At 52.7% G+C, this 19,330-nt stretch overlaps 2 protein-coding genes across 8 annotated transcripts; one reads left to right on the top strand and one right to left on the bottom strand.

Moving 5' to 3' along the window:
- The first annotated feature begins 1,341 nt into the window (after positions 1-1,341).
- FAM98C (family with sequence similarity 98 member C) lies at positions 1,342-6,959 on the top strand. Of its 4 annotated transcripts, none has more exons than XM_045846888.1 (8): positions 1,342-1,476; positions 1,585-1,724; positions 1,802-1,936; positions 2,405-2,616; positions 2,853-2,930; positions 3,024-3,140; positions 3,608-3,654; positions 5,502-6,959. In XM_045846888.1, exons 1-8 carry the CDS (start codon positions 1,412-1,414, stop codon positions 5,674-5,676), a joined length of 969 nt encoding a protein of 322 aa, XP_045702844.1. In that variant the 5' UTR covers positions 1,342-1,411; the 3' UTR covers positions 5,677-6,959. The 4 variants fall into 4 exon arrangements, with proteins under 4 accessions (XP_045702844.1, XP_045702842.1, XP_045702843.1 ...); XM_045846886.1 differs by having other exon boundaries at positions 3,487-3,654; XM_045846887.1 differs by having other exon boundaries at positions 1,802-1,970; positions 3,028-3,140.
- Positions 6,932-19,271, bottom strand: RASGRP4 (RAS guanyl releasing protein 4). 4 transcript variants are annotated; one of them, XM_045846880.1, is made up of 17 exons: positions 19,136-19,271; positions 16,812-17,011; positions 16,292-16,397; positions 16,104-16,166; positions 15,370-15,501; positions 15,105-15,258; positions 13,802-13,975; positions 12,251-12,367; positions 11,186-11,461; positions 9,513-9,593; positions 9,330-9,434; positions 9,083-9,201; positions 8,827-8,971; positions 8,008-8,044; positions 7,774-7,905; positions 7,542-7,657; positions 6,932-7,067 (listed from the first exon to the last, which is right to left on the bottom strand). In XM_045846880.1, the coding sequence occupies exons 1-17, from the start codon at positions 19,156-19,158 to the stop codon at positions 7,011-7,013; spliced, it is 2,037 nt and encodes a 678-aa protein (XP_045702836.1). In that variant the 5' UTR covers positions 19,159-19,271; the 3' UTR covers positions 6,932-7,010. The 4 variants fall into 4 exon arrangements, with proteins under 4 accessions (XP_045702836.1, XP_045702837.1, XP_045702838.1 ...); XM_045846881.1 differs by having other exon boundaries at positions 7,542-7,654; XM_045846882.1 differs by having other exon boundaries at positions 16,812-16,996.
- Between the last annotated feature and the right edge of the window lie 59 nt (positions 19,272-19,330).

The following is a 19,330-nucleotide window of genomic DNA, read 5'->3' as shown; positions in this document are numbered from 1 at the left end:
TTTTGGTTTGAGCAATTTCTTTTTTTTTTTAATTTATTTTTAGAGAGAGATGAAGAGAGGAGAAAAGAGAGAGAGAAACATCAATGTGTGGTTGCCTCTCACATGCCCCACACTGGGGACTGGCCCCAAACCCAGGCATGTGCCCTGACTGGGAATCAAACCAGCGATTTTCTGTTTGCAGGCCAGCACTAAAGCCACTGATCCCCACCAGCTGGGGCTAATATTTTATTAAGGTCACCTGAAGACCTCCTGAGTACCCGGCCTAGGGGTAGACAGGACTAAGGAGGATCAGGTTAAGGGTATACTCTACCCTTGAGGAAAAAATTCTGGCCTTTGTTCTTCCCTGAGGCTCAACACCTAGCACCCCCCACTCCCAACCCCGGGGTTCCCAGCAGAATTATCTAGGAACTACTGGAGTCCAGAATAAAAGCAGAATAAATCTTGAAAAACTTTAACAACAGCAACAAAACAGTAGCAGTACTAACAGTAGTATAGGTTAAGCGGTGAAAAGCTTGGACTTTAGAACGAGATCTGAATTTGAGTTCTGGTACCACCACATATGCAATGTGACTTATCCTCTCTGAAACTCAGGCAAATGGGGGTAAGATATTTGGCCCAGCGACACACAGGAAATGCTCAATATATGTTATTATTGAGTACCATTTATGTGTTTACTAAGCACTTACACACAGGACTCTAACCCTCACAACTCTTTAAGAGGTATTATTATCCCCATTATAGGATAGGAAGGAATTTGACAGGGATACAGGTGGTGCGTGGCGAATTCAGATCCTGAACCTCGCTGGTCTGACTCCTAGGTTGCAATCTCTCAATCATTCATTACCTCTCCAAGGCGTGGGAGACAGAGTGGTGAAGATTCAACAGACGCATTGTGATCGATAAGGAGGGCCTCTGCGGGGCGGTGACTGCTAAGCTAGGCTTTCTCGGTCCCTGACGTAACTTCAACCCTAAGTAGGGAAGGAGGAACCGAGTTTATAGATTTGGAGTGGAGCTGGGAGAACACTTGGTTAAGGGTGCTTTAAGAGCAGAGGGTATCTGAGGCAGGCTGAGGAAAAGAAAAGCGAAGTTACTTCTACGTTGCAGCAGGAGCGACATCCGCTGGTCTATCGCGACAGCGGGGATCCTGAATTCACGCTGTGGATTTTCGGAGTCAGGAGGGTTTCTAGGGCCCTGACTGGCTACGGAAAGAGGCGGTGCGCTAAGTTTCGGCGCTGGCGGACCTGGGGGCGGGTTCTGCCTGCTTAGCAAACAATGGGAACGCCAAAGGCCCTTCGCGAGAGGAGGCTATTGGTCGGTTACGTGGCTAAGGCCCGGGTCGAAAGCAGATGCTGGGGTGGGGCCTCCCGCCAACCGGCAGGGGGCGCGCGCCTGGCGAAGAGGTGTCGTTTCCATGGAGCGGGCAGAGGCGGATACACAGGAGGGGGCTGCTGTGGCCCAGGACCTGCTGGCCTTGGGGTAAGGGGCGTGGGGTGTGGCTGGGGGCAGTGCCGGAAAGAATCTGTTTGCCCTCAGAAATTCTTAAGACTTTCCCCGTCCCTTGTGGTTGCCTCGGCGCCACCGCAGGTATGAGGACTTTTGGGGGGCTGTGGCGCTGGGCCCATCGTGCCCAGACTTCAGGGCGCTGTGCGTGCGGCTGGTGGCGGAGCTGGCGACTCTGGGTGTCTTGGAGCGAGAGGGCTTGGAAGCGGGGAGCGCCGGCGAAGGTACGTGTGAAGTGGCAGGCCCACAGGTGGGGAGCCCAGGTGCCGCCACGCGCCCTGAAGCCTTTCGCCTCCCGCAGGCTCCGGCGCTGAGGAGGAATTTCTGCGACAGTTGGCCGGCCTGCTAAAGGAGCTGCACTGCCCAGACCGCGCACTCTGCGGCAGAGACTGTGCGACCGCGTTGCAGGAGCCGGGCGCGTGCCTGCGCCTGCTGCGTGAGCTGAGCGGGGGACCGCCCTGGATGCGGAAGTGGGCGAGGCTTCAGCCTCTAGAGCAGGGGAAGGGGAGGCGGACTCAGCACATTGAGGTGGAGCCAGGATTTTCCCGAAGGGGCGTGGTCAAAATGTACAGGCCTGCTAGGGGGCCGTGGTGGGTGGGGTTAGGACTTTGGAGGGCCTTCGGACTTTGGGCTGGGCGAGATTAGAATTTTGATTGGACGGTCTTGAAGTTCAAGTGGGTAGCGCTAGATGGAGCCTAGCAGGTGGTCCTTAGGTGGGAGGTTTGAATTCGAGGAGGGGGGGCTAGGTCTCGAAGTGGGTGGGGATTATTCTGGAGCTAGAGCTAGGGTCCTAGGTGGGCGAAACTAGAGAGCTGGAGGTATTGAAGCTGCAGGAGCTTTTTTGACCCAGGTGGATAGTCTGGCAGGGCACTTAGATTTCACCTCTCCCCTCCCCTATTTTTAGGCTTTCTCTGCACAGAGCTCCAGGCTTCCCGCCTCCTCTGCTTGCGTCCCCGGCGGGATCCCAGCCCAACGGAGCCCCCGCCCAGTGGGGAAGGAATAGAGGAGGAAGCTGGCATGGTTCAGGAACTGATCCTTACTCTCCAAGCCCTGGGGCTGCCCAGACCCATGCTGGGAACTTTCGCCAGCAGGCTGCTGCGGGATATCCATGCCAAGGTAGAGGGCAAGAACCTTCTCCGCACCAGGTTCACCCCAACTTTCTCGCAGGGGGAGAGCCCTTTCACTAAAAGAGGCTCTGGGAGGGGAACACCCTAGCCACTCCTGTTTTCTACAGCCGTGACTGCCATTCTTGATTCCATGGCCTGGGCCCTCAGTTTTGTGGAGAACTGGGGTCCACGGAGAGTTTACAGTTTCTTACAGTCCAGTCAGCCTCAGACTCCTTCTCCCATCAGGTCTTAGAGCTGCTGCCTTCCCTGCCCCCAGGGTCCCTGCAGCCCCTCCTCACCTACTCGCTGGATGCACCCAGATGGGTAAGACTGTGTATGGCCGTATGCGAATAATATCCTCATTTGGAGATGGGAGGGAGAAGGGCTCCCTGGCATAACCAAGACCTTTTCCCCCAGGAAGCCTTGGAGTCTCTGTGTCAAAGCCTAAGAGGTCAGTACTGCTGCCGCCGATGCCTCCTCCTCAAGCGCCTGGACCTCACAACATCTGCATTCCACTGGAGTGATCGGGCAAAGGTGTGGGCAGAGGGCCCTGGCAGGAGCAGGGATACCCAGTGGTAGGAGCTTACCCCTGAAGGGAGGAGGAATTAGGGTCAGGAATATTATCCTATTGCAGGTTCTGAGGCCCAGGACGTGGTAGAATCTTATGAAGCTGGGGCTCTAGAATATCAGGGCCTCTGGGACATTCTAGATTGCAGGAGCCTAAGGCATTCTAGAATTCCCAGCTCTGAGTTAGGAGTGTCATCAGAGCTATACCCCTTATTCAGAGGAACTAAGTGAGGAAGGAATGTTTCCAAAATGAGAGATCTCTTGACTGGCTCTTGGGCACCTTCTCCACGTCCTCTCAACCCCCACCCCTCAGGCCCAAGGGGAGGCCATAAAGACAGTGCTGACCCCAATTCGAAAGGCTCTGACCCCAGAAACGGATGTCTCCATCGCACACGTCCTGGCTGCCCGAGCTGACCTGTCTCGTCTTGTCCCAGCCACGAGCAAGTCTGCCCGCCGAGGGACCTGCTGTGCCATCAACAAGGTGGGCACCTGGCAGGGGAAGGGCCCCACCATTTTTGGCTTTCAAACTGGCCTTTCAGTCTCTGTCCTTGCTCAGCCTTGTCCGCTCTTGCTTGGGTTCCTGGCCTCTGGACTCATCACCTTTGAACCACCCTGTCCACATGGCAGTTAGAAGAATATTTCCAACTCAGAAATTTGGCTATACCCTGCCCCCACCAGCTCAAAACCTTCCTCTGGCACCCTAGTGCCTCTTCAAAACAACTGAGCCCCCACCCACCTCTTCAGCTTTGGCTTAAATTCCTCCGCCAACACTCACTTTGTTTATTTTATTAATTTCTAGTCACTTTTAAAGCAAAATACCTCTTTAAATGATTATGTATTTGGACTCATACATTGCTGTTTAAATAGTCTTATACTTATGTGAAAAAAACATTAGGGAATTGAAGTCTAGCACAGCAGAGTGCAGTAAAATTAGAGAAAAAATGTATCCGCTTTAAGGAAATATGGCCAGTAAGTAATATAGGTGATGTGTGCATCACTTGTGAGTGATGAATATTTAGAAAAAAACACAGATTTTCTGGAAATGTTATACAAAGCCCAAATGTGAAATAGACAGAAGTTGAGGGGTCCTCGTTACTATTAGTGGGGACTTGGACCTTTGCCAACACTCTCACTTTTATGTTCCTCCTGTGAAGGCCCCTGGAACCCAGTTTGAAAGCTTCAGGCCTGTATCTTCCACCAGTCCAGGCCCCTAGAGCCTCCTATTTGTACCCAAATAGTTAATATCTGCCATTTATATTTTTAAGGTCATATTTTATTGATTATGCTATTATAGTTGTTCCAATTTTTGCCCCTCTGCACCCAGCACCCCCCACTCCCTCAGGCAATCCCCCCACCATCATTCATGTCCATGGCTCATGTATATAAGTTCTTTGGCTACTCCATTTCCTATACTGTGCATTACATCCACATGGGTATTCTGTAACTACTGTTTGTACTTCTTACTCCCCTCACCTCTGCACCCATTCCCCCACACCCTGCTCCCATCTGGGAACCATCAAAACATTCTCTGTGTCCATGATTCTGTCTCTGTCCTTCTTGTTTGCTGAGTTTGATTTTTAGATTCAATTGTTGATAGATTTGTATTTACTGCCATTTTATTGTTCATAGTTTTGATCTTCTTTTTCTTAAATAAGTCTCATTGACATTTCATATAGTAATGGTTTGGTGATGATGAACTCCTTTAGTTTGTTCTTATCTGGGAAGCTCTTTATCTGTCCTTCGATTCTAAATGATAGCTTTGCTGGATGGAGCAATCTTGACTCTAGGTCCCTGCTTTTCATGACTTTGAATATTTCTTGCCAGTCTCTTGTAACCTGCAGAGTTTCTTTTGAGAAATCAGCTGATGGTCTTATGGGAACTCCTGTATAGGTAACTAAATGCTTTTCTCTTGCTGCTTTTGAGATTCTCTCTTTATCTTTAATCCTTGGCATTTTAATTATGATTTGTCTTAGAATGGGCCTCTTTGCATCCATCTTGTTTGGGATTCTCTGTGCTTCCAGGAGTTGCATGTTTGTTTCCTTCATCAAATTAGGGAAGTTTTCTTTCATTATTTTTTCAAATAGTTTAATTCTGGAGTTGCCAAGACTTCATTTAACTTGATTTCTGACAGCTTGCATGACGGTTGTTGTATATTTTAGTTGTAATTTTGATGTGGTTGTGCGAAGAGGTAAGCCATGTCTGCCTACACTGCCATCTTGACTGGAAATCTGCCCTTCCTTTTTTAACCTCAAGCAGTTCCGTTGGCACTCTGGCTCCCTTGTCCAAGATACTTTTCCTCTCTGAAACTCAAATCTAATTAACTCTCAGGTGCTTATGGGCAACATGCCAGACCGAGGGGGCCGCCCAAATGAGTTGGAGGCTCCCATGCCCAGCTGGCAGAGCAGAAGAGAGGATGGAGGCAGTCGGAAGGCAGGCCGCCAGTGCTGGGGCCGCAAGAAGAAGAAGAAATAAAGGACTGGTGGCTGGGGCAGGTGTCCTCTAGGAGTTGCTGACACCATTGATAATACCTGGGGAGCCCGTTTGAGAGTTTTCTTGGCACCTGGCAATGAGGGCCCACATACCATGTTCCTGAGGCCCCCAATGTCCATCCCCCGTCTACTATTTAACACCAAGGACTGCGTTCTCTGGAAAATAAATTTAATTATAACGGCTATAGGACCTGTCTGTGTGGGGGCCAGCTTAGGGGGTTCATGGATTTGAAGAGGAATAGGGGCTTCAGTCCTTTGGGTCTAAATAAGCACCTGGTGCTCTGACCCTCCAAGTCCTTTGCTCTTCAGCAACACATCTTTCCCTTCCTATGGGCATGGGGAAGGAGACACACAGGGGCTGAACAAACATCAGGTACCCACCATGTGCCAGCTGGAGAGAAAGCAGTGAAAGGGGCAAATCATGAAAACCCCTATTTTCCTGGAGCTGACATTTCTGGTAAAGAGGGGCAGATATTCAACAAGAGAAAAAGGCAAAATGTATAGTTTGCCAGATGAGAAAAGGACTTTGAAGGAAAAGAAAGCAGGAAGGTAGGATCAGGACGGGGGGAGATTGCAACTTTTGAGTGTGGTGAGGGGTGGTCTCACTGAGGGAGTCATATGGGACTCTCAGGAAGAGCGTTCCACGGAGAGAGAATGGCCAGTGCAAAGACCCTGAGGTAGGAGTATTTTTGGCACGTTCAGGGACCAGGGTAGCTGAAGCAGGATGAGTGAGGGGGCAGGTGGTGGGAAGTAAGGGGCACATTATGTGGAATGGACCGCTCGAGTACTCTGGGTTCTACACTGTGGAATGAGCCACGTGATCCGACTCAGATGTTCATGGGCTTTCCTCTCCACCCCTTCTGTAGCCTTCCCTCCTGTCTCTGGAAGCCTAGAGTTTGGAACTCTTCCCAACCTATCCCCTCCCACTCCTGACCCACGCTGATGGCCAGTGTAGCACATCGGTCAGAAGCTTCTGTTTTAGAGGGAGACAGAAGACTTGGGTTTGAGTCTTGCCACCTTGGATAAGCAGCTTAATCTCACTAAGCCTCAGTTTCTTCATCTGGAAAATGGAGATTTAAGGAGTTGGTGAAGTAATGCCCAAGTTTAAATATATCCAACACGGAGCTGCATACAAAGTGCAGGAAAAGGGAGTATGGTTAATAGCTACTCTGATGCACAAAAGAAAATAACTTCCTAACTTTCTTTTGGGGGTAAGAGACGGTGGATGCTTCCATGAGGGCAGTGTGGATGCAGAGGAGGCGATCCCGTTGGGAGTCCTGCTAGAGGCTGAATAACATGCCCCGGGGCCTGGCTCTGTGGGGAGGGGGTGGAGAGACCGAGGCAACATCTAGGAGTTCGGCTCGGAGGACTGGCTGGGTGGCGAGGCCGTCATTGGGAGGGGAACCTGGAAGGAGGAAGACGTTGGGTGATGTGGGAGGGTGTCCAGGAGATGTGTCACTGCCAGGAGCAGCACCTCACCAGGCTGTTTAGTTAAGTGAGTGACTGAATGTCCCCTGTGGGCCTTTTTTTTTTTAACCCAATCTGATCTCTTCCTTTGAAAAGTGGAATTCATTCCACTGACATTTATTGCAGCTTCTGATACACTTGGTCGTATTCTTGCCATCTTATTAGGTTTTTTTTTTCCTCCTAGCATCCTTTTTCTGTTCTACTAGAGGCTACCCCTTCTCTCCCTCAGCATACTGAAATTTCTGTTTTTTTAACATTAAAAGTTAAACAGGTTCCACATTCTCCTACTCAAGTAATTGAGGGCTTTTACACATTTTTACTTTGCTATGCTCCCCAAAATCTGTTTGGGTTCCCCAAGCAAGTGGGTTGGTCTCCCTGTGTTCTGATGGGGTTGGGGGCAGTTCCTCCTCACCGTCTCTGGTTCCCAGGAAGGGAGTGGGGGCTCTGTCTGTGTCCAAGCATGGCACAGGTGGCGGCCCGCCTCAGGTTCCAGGGGGAGTGTGCAGGAAAGACTGTCCTCAGGGCCTGCTTGTGAGGAGGTGTGGGTGGGAGGAACGTGGGTATGATGGGAAGGGCTTCATGACCCTGGGGTTTATTCCCATCCACTAGGCCCCCTCCCAGGACTGCCACACCCTGGGTCTTACCACAGCTGGCATGGGGTGTTGGTGTGGGTGGGACGGGGGCTCCTGGGGGGCCCATATCGCCCTTGGTCCCTGGTCTCTTACACTCGTCCTTCACTCGGTCTCGGCAGTGTTTGTGGCAACACAGCCCGCAATCTGGGGAAGAGTATCCGTTAAGGGCCGAAGGCCCAGAACATGCCCCATTCTTCCAAGCTGCGAGACTTGAATTCCCTCCCCCGCCACTGCTGCCCCACTCACCCCGACAGCGGTAGCCTTGCTTGGTGACACCCCAGAGCTGGGAAGAGGAAGCAGAACTGGTTACCAAGGCGAGGAGAGGGAGACTCGTGGATGGGGCAGGGGCTCTGTTGGAAAGGGTGGAAACCATCCAGGTTTTGGAAATTCTCAGTGCTGGAGGCTTATGTGGGATCTGAAGATTAAAGGAATTTGGGGGTTCTCTCAAGTTTGGGGAGTCACCTAGGCTATTAGAATTGGGTCAAATTTGGAATTCTATGGCAGGGATTGTGTCTGTTGCATTTCTTGCTGTGCCTCCCCCACCCCCATCACACACACACACACACCCTGAACCTAGAACTGTGTCGGCACACAGGAGGTGCTCAGTGAGTATTTAGTGAATGAAAAGCAAATTTGGGAAGTCCAAGGTTTGTAAGTTAGCTTTGGTTTGGAAACAGAGATTTGTCCGTTATCCAGAGGGTACATTGGGAAATCATCCAGAGTCTAGAGAGTTGGTGATAGACTGTTTGGAGATAAACTACTGGAGCTTACAGATTAAATAGGATTTTAGGGGTTATCCATGCCTTGGCAATTACCCAGGATGGAGGTCATCTGGGATTTGGGTGTTAGTTAGATTTTGGAACCTGACTAGCAACTATCCAAATGTTTAGGGTGTATGTGAAATATGGGGATTATTTGAGGCTGAAGGGATTTCTGGAATTTGGGGATTATTGGGGGCTTGGGGACAGAGTGTTCCAGGAAAGGACTGGCATCTGAGCCCAGATCGGGAGGAGCTAGGACACTCAGAACATGGGCCCCAAGGGTGAGAGTGGGCCCAGTGCTCACGAAACCACTGCAGCTGTGACAGAAGGTGGGCTTGCGGAAGGTGACCTCATGGAAGGTGTGCAAGAAGGCCAGGCCCAACTTGGAGCAGATGGCGCTGGCCCGGAGCAGGTACTCTGTCAGCTCCTCTCGGCTGAAGGAGCCACTCCTGGGGGCAGAGACCTTGCTTCAGCATGACTGGCCCCTTTCTCCCAGCCCCCAGGGTCCTGGCAACCCTGGGATCCTCGTCCTTGGGGGACTCAAGAGTCAAAGCACTTACTCCTGGCGGGGGGGTGGGTGGAGCCCATGGCAGGCGAAGGGGAAGTTGCCTGAGAGTCGCTCAAAGTCCTCCAGAGAGATGGTTCCTCGGCCTTCAGGGTCATAATTCTTGAACACAGACTTCAGAGGAGCATGGGATGGGGAGAGTAAGGCCAAGTCATGCTCCCCTCAGTCCTAGGTCCCCTCCTCCAGGCCATCTGTACAGTCTCCCGCCTGGCCCTCAGGATCCAGGCCAGTCCCCACCTTACCTCCACCAGCTGCTCCACATGCCGACCCAGGGTGGCCCTGTCGGGCTTGGGTGTCACACCAGGGGCCCATTCCACCACCAGGGGTGCTTTGAAGGGGGAGAGTGGCTGGGGCAGGGACAGAGGGGCACAGTTAGTCAGTGTGTAGGCCTGGCTGCGGGTTGGAGATCAGGGGTCAGGTCTCACCAGACTCTTGGGACAGCGAGGCTCCCGGGCGTAAGAAAGCTCATAGATTTCGTCTTCCGTATAGAAGAGATCCAGGGAAAGCTGGGGGTGGGCAGGGTGTTACAGACCCTCTGTGTCCATCTTCCTACCTACAGCTTGTGACCTGCCTGGGCCTCCATTTTCCCTCTATTCCCAAAGCCCCCCTCTTCTCTGGGGGCCCCTGGAGCCCTCTCTCCCACTGACACTGATCCACTCTGCACAGCACTCGGCCCTAGTCCAGATGTGCCATTTTCTCACCGAGGCTTTTTTTGGGACCCTATTTAAAAATCACACACACACACACACACACACACACACATCACAAACCCCTGCCCCTTTCTGTGACTTTCTCTGCCTTGATCTTGTCTACTGCACTCATCATCTAAAAGACCACATGACTCACTTATTTGCTTTGTTGTGTGGGCCATCCCCCCACTAGGATGTCAGCCCCACAAGAACAGCGACCTTTTCTTCTGATGCGCTCACTGCCGTGTGTCTCAGTGCCTAGGGCGGCGCCAGGCTCGCCATGTGGGTGCCCAGTGAACATCTGGGCTGATGGCTTTTTGGCATCCGCAAAGCATAGGGCCTTTGGCCGCCACTCATCTTGGGGCAGGGCCAGCTTCACTGGGGGGCCCCACACTTAGGGGGGCCCCTGCTCTGTTCAGTGCTCTACCATTACTGTCTTAAAATTCTTTAGCATTTGGAATAAGGAACCCCATATTGGGCCCTGTGAATTATGTAACTGGTCCTCCTTAGAATATTAGAAAATATACAGAGGGGGGCAAAAGTAGGTTTACAGTTGTAATACAAATAAATAATAGTACAAGAATAAAGTCTATGTTTTGCATGTTTACAACTGTAAACCTACTTTTGACCACCCCTCTATACATGTATCTCCAGAATTCCGCACTTCCAGACTTAGGACATAGTGTGTGGTTCACATATGTTACACATGTGGGTTCTGAAGCTGGCCTGCCCAGGTTCACATCCAGGTTTCACTGTTGTGGGACAGTGGGCAAGTGACCTCACCTCCATGGCTCTCAGTTTCCCACCCTGTAGAATGGGCATGATAAGAGACCCCCTTGGAGTTATGCGGGTGGAATGAAGTACTCTATAGAGAATGTTTTGCATGGTGCCTGGCCCAGAGTAAGTGATCGATGGTTATTACTGGCTTTATGCTCATTCCTGGATGTGTTAAAGCCCAGGATTTTGGACTAGTGACACGAGAAGCTACGGATCTTTGAGTTCAGAGGTATGAAAGCCCAAAGCAATTCTGGAGGTCAGTGTATACTTGAGTTGCTGGGAGAATGGGAGAAAAATGTATCATTTACTTAGAGCTCACTGTGTTGCAGATATTAATTTAAACACTTAAGTGAATTATATTATTGATTGATTCTTCTCAACCACTCTCTGAAGTGGGTCCTATTATTATTCCCATTTTGCAGATAAGGAAACTGAAGCCAAAGGGTTAAGTGACTTGCCCAAGGCCATACACCTAGGGGGGAAAAAAACCCTAGCACCTCTGGTTTCAAAGCCCACACATCCCAGCACCAGTCTCTCTTGGTCCAGCATGCAGCCTGTCAGCCACCCAGAACCCTACATCTCAGTGCCCCAGGCTCAGCCTCAGGCAGCCCAGCCTGAGCAGGGCAGCTCACCGTGAGCAGATGTAGCAGGTCCTCATTGGCAGTGCAGGGAGGTTGCTGCTTCTGGAGGGCTGCCAGCTCCTGCAGCCGCAGGTATAGGCTGTTGAGCTTGGGAAGGTGCAGGCGGCCGTCAGGGAACCTGTCTGGCTGGGCCTCATACAGGGACACCAGGTCCTTGAGGTGCACACCCAGCACAGGCAGCCGGAATCCTGTGCAGCCAGCCCAAGTCCGGCGATAGCAGGAGTAGTTGTTGTGGGCAGCAAGTAGCTCAGTCAGCTCTAGCAGGGCCTGTGTGGGAGGCCACATTGGGGTGGGGGGGGGGGCGGTGGCATGTTATTGGGAAAGCAGGTTCTGCTCCCTTAGCACCTTGGAGGAGTGTATCCTAGCAGCTTCTTGTGTGGGCTCCTGAGCCCCAGGGGCTCAGTGCTGTTCTGGACACCTCCCCGAGCTCCTCCATGTCCCACACTGGCATCAGCGTCTTCCCACACTGCTCTTCCTCTTGGGTCCCTGTCTCTCATTCCCCATGCTGGAGTGATTTTTCCAAAACCCAAATCCGATCATGGATGCTGCCGTCATTCTCAAAGATTGCCTAGCTCCTGAGTGCCCTCTGGATAAAGCCAGACACCTTAGTTCAGCTTGCAAGGCTCACCTGGATCTCCCCCAGGCATCCCCTGCCATCTCCTGCCCTTAGCCACACGCCAGACTCAGGAATGACTCACTCTTCCCAGGCATTCCCAGGACATCCCATCCCATGCTCCTCCCATGGGTGGCCTAAGTGTTGACACTCCTGGGGCATCGTTTTACTCCCCATCTAGGCTGCAGTTTCTCTGCTAGCATCTCTCTCATCTCTCTCCAGTCCTGCTCAGGGCTGGACACAGAGTAAGAGGGGTGGGCATGATGGGTTGATGAGTGAAGAGGAAGGAAGACTAGCAGAGGAGGACAGAGCCTGGGAGTCTGTTGGATTTGGATGAGCAAGGGCTCCAGGTGGCTCCAGGGCCCAGGGCAGGGATGGAGGGGCTTGGGGAAAAGAGGGAGATCAGGGCCACTGGAACTTTTGGGAGGGTAGTGGGACCTCACCTTGGTGCTGTCAGGGCTCAGGTGAGCATGGGAGTCCTTGAGCCTGGAAATGGCACTATGACACAGGCCCCCAGTGACTGCCATCAGTGTGTTGAAATTCTGCAGCTGGCGGAGCCTCTAGGAAGGGAGGACAATGGAGAGGTGATGAGTGTCACATGGGGTATAGCCAAGTTGGGGGTTCAGATGACATCTCAGTTGAGAGTATCCCAGTTGAGGTTGGGGTCTCAGGCATGGGTGGGTGCAGGCCAGTGTAGGCATCAGAGAGGTGAGATGTGTCAGGCAGGGTGGGCTGCAGCAGGTATGCAGGCATTACATGGGGGTGTGGAAGGTGACAGAATAACGTGAGGTCAGAAAAAAGCGGAGGGAGTCAGGCAATATGGGGCGTTGGACTAGACAGACGTGTATCAGGTGTGGGGGATTCAGACAGATGGCAGGGTGTCAAGCACCTGGACATCCAGTTGTTCTGAGAGCCAGGCAGATGAGGGGAGACAAAAAGTCGGGCGTTAGAAACCGGGCAGAGGTGAATGGGGACAGAATGATATGGAGGGCTCGTACAAATCCAACAGACCCCCAGGCTCTGTTCTGTGCCCTTCTTCCTTCTTGTCCCGAGACAGGTGTGGGGTCAGCTGGCCATCAGGGGGAATTGCCTCTCTCTCTCTCCCCTTTTCCAAGTTTGAAGGACACAGGTTGCATCAGGGAGAAAGTGGAACCGGGGAGGAGTAGCAGCAGATGCTCAGACCCAGGAGACCCCAGGTAGACACCAAAACGGCAGGCCTAAGGGGCCGGGCTAGGGAAGCAAGGGGGTGGGAGCAGCCAGAGGAAGGGCGTGGTCTGCAAGGAAGTACGCAAGGGGCGTGGCCACGCTGGGGGAGGGAGGGCTTCCCTTTTCTCCGGGAGGGAATGTATCTGTGGGGGAGGGGCGAGACGCACGGGGCGGGGCCGAGGAGAGACCTGACGTGAGGGGAAAGGGACGCAGGCACAATCACAAAGGGGCTGCTGGGGCATAGGGACTGGGGTGGAGCAAGACGCCGAGGTAGAGGGCGTGAAAAGAGATGCTTTCATTGCCCTGGATACAGAATATTCAGGTACAGAGTTTGGAAGACAGACCAGGAAGGCCGTTGTCAGCTATCAAGCTTAGGACAAAGGGGTGGGCCCAGGGCGGGTTCCAAGCGGTGATTTGAAGGCCAAGGAAGAAGGCCTGGGCCCTGGCCAGGCAGCACAGTTGGTTAGAGCTCCACTGGATACTCCAGGGTTGTGGGTTCCATCCGGCCAGAGCAGGTACAAGAATCGACCAATGAATGCATAAGTAGAACAACAAATCATGTCCCCACCCCCCCCTCTTTCTCTCCCTAAAAATTAAAAATAAATAAGTGGCCGGCACAATCCAGTTTAGAACCACAGAACTGAGGCCTGGGCAGCGGGATCAGGGTGGGGGCTCAATGCTATGGGGCACGTCCAGGGCATGGTGATGTCATCGCCATGAATGGGCAGCTGGAACCGAAAGGGTGCAAGCACCCACAAAGCGAGCAGAGCTGCAGGCGCGGGCCTCACCTGTGCCACATGGATGAACTTGTCTAGCACCTGTGCACGCTGCGAGGGCCCTGGACGGCTCAGGACCATGACCTGCACCCAGCGGGACACGCTGTTGCTGAGACCTACAGATCCTTCTAGGGCCGAGCAGCCCTGCACGGAGCCCTGTAAAACGTAGTCTCGCAGGTCCTGGGGCTGCGGGATGAGGTGGGCATGAGGGTAGGCCATAGCACTCAGGCCCTGCCCCTCACATGCCCATCCCCCTGGCAGTCATGACCTTGTGCGTCCTAGCTCGGCTGTTACGTGTCTCTGACACCACCATGGCCCTTTCCCATCTGAGGAGAAATGTTTAAATAAAGGCAGGCACTCTCCTGAGTCCTTTGCCATATTAACTAATTTAATCCTCACATCAACTCTATGAAGCAACTGCTATATTATTCCCATTTTAGAGAAGGGCCAATGAGGCACTGAGAGGGTAAGTAATTTGCCCAGGATCACATACGCTTGAGTCAGGATGGGAACCCAGTGTGTTGCTCGTAACTGGTTACCCGTTCAGTATACAGTAAGCAAGGGAAGGATGGTGAAGAGGGCATGAAATGGATTTCTATTTGTTCTGCTCAAGGGGTCAACATTCCACACCTACATGCACTGTGCTGTGCACATGCGAGCGCGTGTGGACAATCAGGAGATTTTCACATTAAAAAACCAGATCCCAACAGGGTGATCAATTTGTAAGGCACATAAATCTCTAATCACTATATTGTACACCTGAAACTAATGTAATATTGTATGTCAACTGTAGCTGAAAAATAAATTTAACAAAACAAAAGTATGAAACAAACAAAACAAAAAAACAGATCCCCAACTTCCCTTGAAATGATGATGGCGATAGTGAACACGTTAGTTTGAAGCACGTGAAATTGCCATTTGGGTAGGTAAAATATGATAGCATCTACTCTGGACCAGACACTGATCCTATTTTTAGCACTTACGATGTGCCAGGCATTGCCACAAGCATTTTTAAATGGACATATTAATTTAATTCTCCCAACCAGCCAGTGAGGTACTATGACCTCCACTTCTACAAATATAAAAACTGAATCCCGGAGAGGAGACGATTTCAAAGTGACACAGATAAGGGGCTGATGGATTTGAACCCAGGGGCTCTGTGCTCAGTCAGATTAACTCATTTTGCTAGCACCAAGTTTGAGAGTTTGAGATCCCTGCCTGATGTCCAGGCTGGGGTCCTCTCAGTACTGCCTGGCCCCAGCCAGGTCCCGCCCCACCACAAGCTCTCCCTAGCTGGAGAGAGGAGGGTCCTCACCGTGATAACCCGAAAGGACCGGAACTCCAGGTAAGTGAGGTGCTGAGCCAGCTCCTCTGCCTCCAGGTGGTCGAAAAGCAAGGACACTTTGCACTTTTTGCCCAGACCTGGGCTGCTCACCAAGGGTGGGGGGCCAGGGCCACCGGGGCTCAGGCTGGGGGCAAAGAGAGGCAGGGTATTGAAGCAGCTCAGCTTGGAGAATGTGGGGGTGTGGAGGGAGATGGCAGAGTGAGGGTGGGAAGGGGTCAGGGAGAGGCTGACTCACTGGTTGGAGGAACCTCCCAAGCTCCTCTGGGCTGAGTTGCCTTCCTGCTCCACAGTGGCCCAGAAGCGACTTATAACCTCTTCTACCTGGGGCTGCTGGTGCACTGTCTCAGGGTGTTGGGTCAGCCAGTACCTGAGGGTGGTTTAGGGATGGTGGGATGAGGTGGATGTGGGGAAGCTCTCTAAAAGCGGTCTCTTAGGCTGAGGAATCTCTAGGTGCTGGGCTGGGAGATCTCCAGAAGGTCAGGCTTCAGGGAGACACCAGACTGTCTGCAACGCCTGGGGTCAGCATTGAGGGCCTGTTAACACGGGCTGGTGGGTCAATGGGAGATAGCCGGGGTGGCGGGGGGTGGGCGGTTGTCTCTTGGAAGTGGCATTGCTAAGTAACAGGATAGTGGGGGGTCTCAGGGGATCTGATTTTGGGGGAACAGGATGAGGGGGGTATTAGAAGCTAGGCTGCAGTGTGGGGGTTTAGGGGTCAGAGCTAGAGGTATCTGGGTACCAGCTGCGAGAGGGATTATAGGATCAGGTTAGGGGTCTCTAAGAGGTGAGAGTTCTAAGATGCAGAACTAGGAGGGTCTCAACAACCAAACCAGGATGTCTGAAAGTGGGATTTGGGGGAGCAGGGCTCAGTGGGTGTGGGGGAAACTGGGCTGGAGAGTCCCTGGGAGGTGTTAGGGGGTAGCAGGGTGAGGGTCTTGGGTCTTGGGTATGGAGGTCTTGGCCCAGCCCTACCTGACCAAGTGACAGATCTGCAGCCGCCTCAGCTCCTGTGTGTTTCCTGTGGCCTCCTGGTACTTGAGTTCTGGTTAAGGCTCTGATACCCAGCATCCCAAACCTTACCACTCGTCTTGTCCCCGTAGCTCCGACTCACATCTCTGCCCTCTACCCTCCACCCACTGCTCATAGCCCTGGGAGGATATAATGTCAGGAGACGGGCAGCAAGGCGGGCAGAAGGCAGCACCCAACTGTGCATGGCAAGTACCATGTTGAGAATGTGCTCCCCACGGCGCAAGTTGCCAGCCGAGTCTAGGGGCAGAGAAGGGGATTCAGTCAGAAGGGCCCCGGGCAATAAACTACAGTCTCTAGAGCCAGTGGCCTGCCTGGTCCAAACCCCAGGTTAACTCTCTGCATGAACTTGGGCAAGCAACCTGGCCTCCCTGTGCCTCAGTTTCCCGGTCTGTATTATGCATGAATCAGCCTAGTGGTTCCCTGGTCTGTACTATGCATGCCTAGCAAGTCATATTGAAGATAGAAATATCAGACTACCTCTCTCTCCACATTTCAGGAAAGAGAAACACAGGTGTGTTTCTTATCTCTGTAGTGATTGAGGGCCCTTTCACACACTCCATGTTACAACTCCCAAAACTGAGGCCTAGAGAGAGGTGGGTGATTGGTCCAACCTTAGGATTGGGGAGACTGGCCAGGGAGGGAGACACTCACCGAAAGACTGAATGCATTTCTCCAGCAGTTCATCTTCACTGCAGCCACCCTCTTTCAGTATGTCCAGGGCCATGGAAGCCATGACCTTGCTGATTTCCCGGGGACTGGGGCATGTCTTGTGGCGACGGGCTGGTCGGGGCCGGCCCCGTCCTCCTGTCTTTCCCGGGCATTCCTGCTGAGACTTCCTGTGGGGATCCCCCCTAGGAAGTCATGGGAGCCCCTTCCTTCAGGCAAGCTCCCAGAATCCTTCTTGGCCCCAAAGCCCCAAAGGCAAAATCCTAGGGTTATTCCTGACCTCCCATGGACTCATAGGAGAAAACCCCCAGAGGATTCCAGATCATGAGAGACTTCTCCAAGAGTTACTCCTGTCTCCTGCAGGGAATCAGGAAAAGACCCTCAAGACTACCCTGAATCCCCACCAAGAGAATCATGGGAGATGACCCTACAGTGAATCAAAATGCCCTCCAGGCATTGCCCCCAAATTCCCCTTGACTGTTTGATCCCAAGGCATTGTGGGAGACACTTCCTGTTGGCAGACCCCTAGGATTACTGCTGATCTTAAAGGAAATCATGGGTGAAGACCGCCAGAATCCTGTCCTTCCCAGGGGAATCATAGTAGATTGTGCCTTCAGGGAGACTCCTCAGAATTCCCCTTTGTTCTCCAATGCCCTGCCTTCTTTCCCCAGCCCTCCTGAGAGGAGCAGCCTCCTGAGATTCCACCTCTCCCCCCTCCCCTACCTTGACCCCTCCATCAAACCAGCCCTTCTATAGGACTTGAGTCTAGCCATCCACCTGAGTCCCTAGATTTGAAGCCTAGAGAGAAAATACTGGAGCTCTCAGAACTGGGTGGGGTCCTTGGAGCTGAGGCAATTTCAAAGAAGGTTTAAAAATAACCTTCACTCTGCCTTGTGCCTCCCCAAGGCTCGAGGGTGCAGGCTGATGTTCCTTTCGGGGAAAGACTAAAATGGAGAGACAGGGATGGTGGAGGGAGCAGGGGGGAGTCCAGGCAAAACAGCCTTGGCTTCCACGAGTCAGACAAAACAAGGTTAGAGAAGTGTACGCTGGCTATGTGGCTACGTTAGTCACTTACTTTCTCTGGGCCTCAGTTTCCTCATATGAAAAACGAGAGTCATCACTGGACCTTCCCCAGGAGTCTGCTGAGTATTCAATGCCTTGCTCTTCAAAAGTGATAAGGGTCTTAGTTTGCTCAGGCTATTAAGTGGCCAAAGGTAGGGAAGCTGAACTTGAGATGCAGAGAGAGAAAGTGATGGAGCTGGCTACAGGTAGGCCTGGGGCATGGATTGAGTGCCAAATATGTCCTGGGCAGAGGTTGGAACAACTATCTAGATCAGTGGCTTTCAGAGCATGGCCTCCAACCTATACAAACAGCAGCCCCTGGGAACTTCATTTAATACGAGTTCTCAAGTCCCACCCCAGACTTAAAGAATCAGAAAAATTGGAGGTGAGCCCACTAACCTGTGTTTTACAAGCCCTCAAGCTTGAGAACTACTAATCTAGAGTCTCACTGAGCACTTACGTGACCCTTCTAGGAGGGACTATGATTATTTTATTGACAGAAAAAACTGAGGCACAGAGCAGTTAAGGTCCCTTCCCTAAGGTCCCAGAGCCAGAATATGAGGCAACTAGGTATCAACCACTCAACTGCTGGGTGTTATGGGGAGGGGACCCCTTTGTCCATCAGAGACATGCTGGAAGAGGCTGGAGGAGTTGTCTAGGTTAGGAACCCAAGGACCACCGTCCTGTGAGGGCAGGAGGGCTGGCTTGCCCTGGTGATAGAAGCCCATTCCAGAACCTGATGCTATACCCAGCTGCTAGGCCCTTACCTGCAGACTGCCCGCCCTGGTAGTGTCTGAAGCAGTCAGGAGGGGTTCAGGAGACAGGGGAGCCGCTTTGCCCTGCTGCACACTCCCATCCCCAGGGGCAGGGCTCTAAAGTAGCCTGGAGCTTCCAGTTCAGGGGACAGCAAGCAACTGTGATAGGGAACCAGGAAGACCCCAGGGGGGACAGAGTACCCAGCCTATGGAGATAGCATGAGGGTGGGGGTGGGGAGAAGGGGATCCTGAGCAGTTTCAACTCCAGAGAGAGAGAGTGGACTAGACGCAGAGGCTCACACAAAGAGCCCCAGCCTTGGCTAGCTCCCGTCTCCCTGAAGCATCTTTCCACCTGGCGCCCCCTGATCTGCCCCTGCTCCCGGGGGAGCCTCACACCCTACCAGCTGGTTAGTGCCTTCCAGCCTTCCCACACAGTGGGAGGCCCGGGGCCTTCGAGCGCTCCGCTCCAGGTCTCCTGGAGGGTCCTCTCACCTCTTGCAGTCTTTCCTGTTCATGTTTCCTGAGGGTGGGGTGGGGCGTGCAGGGGGTCTTGCAAGAGTCTGGCTCCACTTCTCCTCCCTCACCAATGCTCCAGCTTCTCAGCCCCTTGGGAGCTGGGGCCTCCTCAGTGCTTGGGAAGGAAAGAGGAACTGCCCCTCCCCACCCAGCCCCAGGCCAGGGGGAAGG

This window comes from Phyllostomus hastatus, unplaced genomic scaffold (assembly GCF_019186645.2).
Source record: "Phyllostomus hastatus isolate PE091 unplaced genomic scaffold, TTU_PhHast_1.1 phas_contig_5, whole genome shotgun sequence".
In the NCBI taxonomy this organism is placed as follows: domain Eukaryota; kingdom Metazoa; phylum Chordata; class Mammalia; order Chiroptera; family Phyllostomidae; genus Phyllostomus; species Phyllostomus hastatus.
The sequence above is the reverse complement of the archived record's forward strand: the minus strand, read 5'-3'. Positions and strand labels throughout refer to the sequence as shown.